The sequence below is a fragment of the Nannobrachium achirus genome (assembly GCF_963921795.1).
Source record: "Nannobrachium achirus genome assembly, chromosome: 15".
Taxonomy (NCBI): domain Eukaryota; kingdom Metazoa; phylum Chordata; class Actinopteri; order Myctophiformes; family Myctophidae; genus Nannobrachium; species Nannobrachium achirus.
In genome coordinates, this window is record NC_137822.1 from 30960624 (window position 1) to 30968712 (window position 8089).

Here is an 8089-nt window from a genome sequence, read left to right on the forward strand (position 1 = left end):
GTGTAGTGTATAGTAAGTGAAGGTAGGTAGGTCGTTTTCAAAACTTTGCCCCGATGGGATTCCTTGGGACTTTTTTTCCCTCACTAAGGACATAATGAGGATACAGAATCAGTTGAGTTTGCTACTATTGCAATTTGTTTTAGGTTTTTTCATATAATGACTGGACTATTAACACACAATGACTCTCTGGCTCAGATTTGTCTATAGACCGTTTTCCTGAGTGCTCCCTTGTAGAGAGTGCCACTGCCATTGCCACGGTGTTAACAGCAGCCAGTGGTGCAAAGTAAAATTATTGAAAATCAGTCACTGTTATCCATTTCGATTGCTTCTCACACCTAGGCTACTTATTAGCAGGTCACACAATGGATATGATATGCATCAACCAGGTCTTCATTGCTGTTGATTCAAGCTGTTGTGCGGGCGTGCGTGCAGCTTCAAAGCTAGCTCCACTGTCAGCTCACCCCTTATGCTAACCACTCCTACATCTGGCTTTGTCTGTTTGTATGTACTGTATGTCCCACACTTGGATCATTGGCCAATCTTCACAGAACACTTATAATTAAATCAACTCATAAAAAGCACCGCTCACTTCAAACTGGGTGTGATTGTTTTTGTTTTTACAACAAGAGGATGACAACATGCAGCAACGATAATTTATGGATATTAGTATATATACTGTACAGTATATTGATAAATAAAACACAACAACACTGACTAAACTAAAATATGGAGCTGTATTGAGGGGCAGATAGCGGGAAGTGTAAAGTCGCAGCACGCTGTAAGCCTGGGATGATGTAAGGTTGCACACGTCCTAGATTTATATAAAAACATCACTCACATAGACTAAACACGCAACCATACACGTCACTCGCACTGACAGGTGAGATGAAATGCATTGATGAGAGGTTCAAGAGGTAGACACTTGACAATGTAATGCCATTGTTCTCTTACGGTGTGTGAGATTGTCTGTGCTCGTCTCTGTGTGCATGTCTGGGTGTTATGTTTCTCTATAGCAGGGGTTCTCAAACTTTTTTAGGCCGTGACCCCCAAAATAAACATAATGAACTGGGGACCCCCACCCTGACAAGCACTTGGAATTGTAAACACCTTTAAACTTTTTTCCCCATTTTATATGAATATTAAAATGTGCATTTACAATAGAACAAGCACTACAATCTAATAAAGAAGTTATGTGCTGTATGTATGATTTCTATTCTGTATTGATGTGGAGTCACAGGGTCACGTTACTTCTATGCTATAGTGGAGTACCATGGGCATCCAAATATGATGCTGCGGAATTTGTATTTATTTATTATTTTGAACATGAAGCAGTATAAACTTCCAAAGTGATCATAGTGTCCAGTTCAGTTAGATAATACTTTAATATTCCTATTACAACGTCAAGTACAGCAAAGCAAATAATTATTTTAAGGATTTATACCAAATGCTCAAGATAGCATTAACGGCGACTGGAATACATTTAGACTACCGTAATACATTTTGAAGAGTGGAAGCACAGTATTTAGAGTACAAGATTAAAACCAAACTATTGTACAACTGTACTACATTACATTCTTAATTGTTGTACATCTGCTATCTCAATGCATGACACTAGCCTGTAATCCAGACTGATTCGCTCCGTTAATCTGCCAAACAGAGCGAATCAGTCTAGATTCCAGGCTAGTGTGTCATCATTGTACGATTACGTATAAAATAGCGTTTAAGTGTTTAAGCAGACTAATCAACTTAGTCTGTTCAAAAAAAGAAAATAATAGATAATTTCTGCCCTATTATATTGATCCCTATTATATTGATCTTTATGTGCAAAAACCTTTTCTCATTTGAATCTATTGACAGGGTCTCCAATCAGTTCGGGGCATCTATCTTCTCCCTTCGCGACCCTGTCACACTTTCTCAGTAAGTCATAGTTGATTTTGTCAGTTATAACACTGTCCTGCTCATACTGGGGATGCTCTGCAACAAATGCTCTCATCCACTTTGCCATCGTCATCAGTTCGCCGGAGGCACGTTTCTTGATGAGCTTCTGGTAATTCAAAATGGTGTGCTTGGTGTCGACATCCACTTCTATGTTTTCCAGATAGCTGTTGACGACTGGGATAAGCCCTTGAAACACCCCCTCCTTCCCATTGATGATCGTATCTATACTCATCAGTGTGTACTCCTCGCAACCATCAATCCCCAGGCCATTCTGAGTAGAGGAGGTGTCATCAAGAGGGTAGCATCCTTTGAAGATGTCTTTTCGGAAGTAGAACATGCCCTCCTGCACAGCGTTTCTTTTCTGTGCGGCCGCCATGTTTTCGTCGACCTTTGACAAGGGGATCAGGAAGTCCAGTTTGTAGTACAATATCACTCTGGTCAGCAGGACGACAAACACAACATATGCAGCGTTTTCAAAATCGGTGAGTTGAACCTCCAAGGGGCGGAACTCAACCCTCCAGCCAATATCTGAATTTGGAGGTGGAGGCTTGAACCTCATTGTCTGCCAGTTGGTCGACTGTAGATTCTCAAAGTGGTCGGACTCGTTTTCATCATCCAGGTTTATTTTCTCCTCAAAGAGCGAGAGGGGATCCCGGATGAAAAGATGAGCTATGTGTTGGGCCAGGAGCTTGTCAATCCCTTCTGCTAGAAGTTGTTCGTTGATCTCCTCGTCTAGGGTGAGATGAATGTCGTTGTACTTTTCACCACAGGAGGACAGGTAACTGTCGATTGAATCATATCGTGATTTGAAAATTCGGTACTTGTCGTTCTTCAAAGGCTTCAGCCCCCTCTCTTCCGGAGTCCTGTCATCCACAGAGGCAGAAATAACTCCCCAGCGACAATCAATGTCTGACACGTAGCCTCTGTAGAAGGGTGAGGCAGCGCTCAAAGCCATCAATATGGGGCAGAATGGTGCTAGTTGGTCATAAAGGTACCTTGCTTCATCAATGCTGCAGGCTTGGAATGTCATCTGAAGGCAACAGTTGCCCATTCCAAAGCCCATAGCGTCCATGTAGACGTGGTCTGGGAGGGCAGCCCTCGCTGCCTCCCCGTCATCTCCTGGATATGTCTCCACAAAGGGTGATGGGGTGTTCCTGTCCTTGAATATTGGCACGTTGATCACTACTTTCTCACCTCTTCTGTGACGTATATTCCTGGTAAGGGTACTGAATCTTGGGTGTCTACATATGGCTTCGTCTGGAAAGAACAGTGACTTGGACACGCCCGTTTCAACAGGAGTTGGTTGGCGTTCTGGCCGAGTGAACCCTGGGCAGCCAAGCCTTGGAAAAGAGGTGATGGTGCAAACTGTTTGATTGGCATTTAGAACCGATGAGGCCTCCCTTCGTCTCTTCCCCATGTTATCCTCTACCATGTTGAAGTCCAACATGGTGCCGCCATAGGGCTGTCCGGGGGTCCCTTCGAGCATGTAGCTGGCATATTCCGGACTCCAGTGGGTTGGATGGTTGGGTTTTGCCTTTTCCCCTTTATCTTGAAGCGTGTCTAAAACGTCTCCTCCATTCAAGAGAAGGCAAACCTTTTCATTCTTTTCATCTATTTCAATCAACATGTACTCCACCTCATCACCCCATTTCAAGACATCCCTCTGACGATCCTTAAGTTTATTATAGATGTTGAGAAACTGGATGATGCCATGTTTCCTGACATGGTCTGCATACTTCTTGCATTCTCTCCAATTCAGCGGTGTGCCTTGAGACAGCAAGCCCATTGCACAAACGTGCAGTGAACTGACGTGTGGTCTCAACTGATATTCCCATTAATAGTACTGTATGATGCAGCAGAGAGTTGATATCGGGTCCTGGTCCAGCTCCTCCCTGTAGTTGATCTATACCTCAAAATAGCAACTATCTATCTGACACAGTGAGATTTCTTTATAAGTGTATTGAAGTACCGTGACCATCTATGACGCCATGGGACTTCTATATTAAATATATATATATATATATATATATATATATATATATATATATATATATATATATATGAAAATGCAAATAGTCCATTGAGTTCAATGGAAGAGTGTTGCAAGCTTGAGGATTGGTCAAGCTTCACATGACAATTTGGCTCTCCAGCCTTTAAATAGGAAATTTCCCAGAATTGTATCTTTTAAGTTAGTGTGGTTGCCTAGAGAAACACATTATAGTTATTTTATCTTTATTTTAGATAAACAATCCAGACTATAAATAGTAAGTCCATTACGTTCAACAGGGAAGTGGTGCTAGCTCGAGGATTGGTCGAGCTTCACATCACACACACTTATTTCCCACAATTGCATTCGTTCTAGTTTATTTATTTCTAGATAAACAATCCAGACTATAAATAAGAAAATGCAAAAAGTCCATTTGGCTCAATGAAGGAGGATTGGTTCAGCTTCACATGACTTCACATGACACACTTGCAATTTCCCAGAATTTTATCTTTCTAGTTAGTGTCAGTGTGGTTGCTGACATACTGGCCATACTACTGTTGGTCTTTTTTTTTTTTTTTTTTTTTTTGAATAAACTTGGTATATAAAGATTTGGGAGATCATCCTGGTCTCGCCTTTCAGCGAGCCCAAAGATTTCAGATTGTTGTTATTTATCAAGTTGCACTTGTTGGTGGTAATGACACCAAGAACGCTGCTCCTCATTGGCTAAAGGTCCTGACTTTGTACTGTCGGTAATTCTTTTCAGGAGAACAAACTTGGTCTATAAAGATTTGGGAGAACATGGTTCAAGAACGCTGCTCCTCATTGGCTAAAGGCCCTGCCTTTGTACTGTCGGTCATCTTTTTTAGGAGAATAAACTTGGTATATAAAGATTTGGGAGAACATACTGGTCTCACCTTTCAGCGAGCCCAAAGATTTCATGTGGGTGTTGTTATTTATATCAGGTCACACTTGGTGGTGATGTCACCAAGAACACTGCTCCTCACTGGCTAAAGGCTCTGCCTTTGTACTGTCGGTCATTGTTTTGAGGAGAATAAACTTGGTCTATAAATATTAGGGAGAACATATTGGTCTCGCCTTTCAGACGAGCCCACAACTAGTTAGTGTGGTTGCCCAACAGGGCAACACATTATAGTCCTAGGGAAACTGTAGGGTAACCTTTCCGCTGCCATTGGAAATGGCAGGGATAGGGAATCCATAGGGAATCTGGGGAAACTTTATTTATTACTAGGGTAACTTCTCTGCTGCCATTGGAAATGGCAGGGATAGGGAATCAATAGGAGTGGGAATCAGTAGGGAAACAATGGGAGTGGGAATCAATAGGGAATCAATTGGTCGAGCTTCACATGACAGTTAGCTTACTGTAGAATATAGTCAGCAACCGTCAGCAACCACACTCGCAATTTCCAATTGCATCTTTCTAGTTCTAATTACAAGCCCTGGCCGGGCTGAGGTGCTGCTTCCATGCCAAGCTCAGGAACTGGTTTTGAAGGCTCTGACGTTTGGACTTCTCTAAAGCCTCCTCCTTTTTCTCATCGCCATCATCTCCTTCACAGAGGAGCTACTCAGGCTTCTCTTGGCTTCCATGTGGCTCTCCACAAACGTCCTGAGAAGCTGCTACTTCCAGGGTGAGCCCAGGATCTGCTTGTGCCAGAGTCCCTCCATTTCCAGTAGTTATCTCTACTAGCATCATTAACTCCACCTTCAAGTGGTTCTCGCTTCTCACCACCGCCTCCTTCTCCGCTGAAGAGCTCCTCAGAAACTGTTTCTATTTGCATGCCCCGGCTCGGCTGAGGTGCTGCTACCAGGCCAGGCTCAGGAACTGATATGGTTCCTTTTCCTGAGACTTCTGCATGTGACTTTTTCTCAGGAACCTCTTTGGAAGTGGCTGTTTGTTCTCTAGAATGAGTTCTAAACTTCTTGAAAACTCTTCTTGTAGTGTTTCTTAGAAAGTTGACAAGGAGATTTTTATCCTCACCTTCAACTCCTCCTTTGGTGAGGAGCTTCTTTGTAGCCAGTAATGTTTGCATGTCTTGGCTGGGCAGGGAGAGCCATGGGTCTGCTTGTGCAAGATTCCTTGCATCTCCAGTGTCTGCTCCACGAGCATCATTAACTCCAACACCTTTAAGTGGTTCTTGCTCCTCAACACCACCTCTTTCTCCTCTGAAGAGCTCCACAGGAAATGGTTCTATTTGCATGCCCTGGCTGGGCTGAAGCCCTACTACTAGGCCAAGCTCAGGAACTGATTTTGAAGGCTCTGGAGTTCCTTCTCCAGAGACTCCTCCATGTGTTTTTTTCTCAACACCATTATCTTTGCTGAGGAGCTCCTCAGGCTTCTCTTGGCTTACATGGGGAATTCCACAAAGGTCCTGGGAGGGTAATGGTCCGAGGCCAAGCTCAGGAACTACTTTGGAAGTGACAGTTTGGTCGGCTTCACGCGGCTTTCGCTTGTCACCATCTCCAATTCCTCCTTTGCCAAGGGGCTTCTCTGTAACTAGCAATGTTTGTGCATCATGGCTGTCCTGGAGGACTCCACGGATGTCCTTTGAGGTTGCTGCTCCTGGGCCAAGCCCAGGATCTGTTTGTGGAAGGGCTGGTCCAGAACTTCCTCCATGTGATTTCTTATCCTCACTGTCAACCCCTCCTTTGCAGAGGAGCTCAACTTGACTGACCTGGGGTGCTCCACAAATGCTTTGGGAGGCAGATTCTCCCAAGGCAAGGTCAGGAACCTCTTTGGAAGTGCCTGTTTGTTCTTTTAGGACGAGTACTAAACAACTTCCTGCAGTGTTTCTTATACTGTAGAGTTGACAAGGCTCACCTTCAACTCCTCGTTTGGAAAGGAGCTCCTCTGTAGCAATTAATGTGTGCATGTCCTGGCAGGGCTGGGACGCTCCACAAAGGTCCTGAGAGGCTGATACTTTTGCCAGGGTCCTTGCATCTCCAGCGCCTGCTCCATTAGCCTGCTCCACTTGCTCCTCACCAACACCTTTTTCTCCGCTGAACAACTCTTCTGGGACTGATTCTGTTTGCACACCCTGTATGGGCTGAGGTGCTGCTACCAGGCCAAGCTCAGGATGTGCTTGTGCAACAGCCGTTTCTTCCCTACAAGCTGCTAAAACAGCAATGTCACCTTCTGTAACAACTCTGATCTCCCACGGTAAGATCTTCAGAGGGTCTTCAGTGCGGTTATAAATGAATGGAAAGAGGGTGTCAGTGAAAGAGTGTGTGAAGGTGTGTATGTGTGTGTTGGCATCAGGATCAGAAAAGGACAGCTTTCCTCCGTCCCAGTCCAGTACGACTCTGATCCTCCGGGGTTGAGAATTAACTTCCAGGTCTTTGTATCGGCCCGGTGAACTGCGAGCGTTGAACTCGCCTTCATCGAACATTATCCTCCAGAAATTCCTGCCTGTGCCTCCCTTCCTATGGAAATGCTCTTCCAACATGCCTACCTGCCAGCGTTTGTTATCTCTCACCTCGACATCCCAGCTGTGAATACCGGAGCTGAAGCCCTCTGAACCCAGGACCAGGTACCAGTAGTCAAACCTCTCTGAGTTATCTGGAAGCGCTGTGAATCCGTCTTCCTCTTCAAGTCGAGTCATGCTTGTCAGATCACCGGTCAGGTTGTAGACTGAGTTGGCAGTGCTGGGGTCCAGGAGAACGGGCGTGTAGGAGACCACGTCCTTCATCTTGGCCCAGACTCTGAACAGGAGGTTTCCCCGGTGTTTGACCTCATCTATCAGTGCCCCTCGGTCCATCCGTGGGTCCGGCAGTGTGCGCAGTTTGGAGTCCACTTTGGTCTTGTACTCCCGCAGAGCTGCCACATTTCGTTTCACACTCACCTTCTTTGTGCCTTCAATTATTTTTGAGAGGGTTGAAAGACCTCGCTCAACGCTGTCCATTTTCATCGTGAGCAACTTCAACTTCTGCTGCTCTTCCTGCATCAGTACATCGGTCTTCACATTTTAGGAACTGATAAAGTGTCTTGAACTGTTGCCTGATGTGCCAATTGATTTGCCATCTCTGGTCTTTAACATGTTCCCGTGCTTGGAGAATGTCAGTTCTACTTTTATCAAAGGCCGTCAGTGTCCTCTGTAAGAGCGACAAGAACTCTTCCTTCTCCTTCCTTCGTTCTTCCTTCTCCATTAC

At 44.7% G+C, this 8089-nt stretch overlaps 1 protein-coding gene across 1 annotated transcript; it reads right to left on the minus strand.

Annotated features, from left to right (window-relative positions):
* Positions 1 to 1837: 1837 nt before the first annotated feature.
* Positions 1838 to 3724, minus strand: LOC308299506 (glutamate--cysteine ligase catalytic subunit-like; the record flags this gene model as incomplete). The annotated part of the gene is made up of 1 exon (XM_080743287.1): positions 1838 to 3724. The coding sequence occupies one exon, from the start codon at positions 3722 to 3724 to the stop codon at positions 1838 to 1840; it is 1887 nt and encodes a 628-aa protein (XP_080599413.1).
* Between the last annotated feature and the right edge of the window lie 4365 nt (positions 3725 to 8089).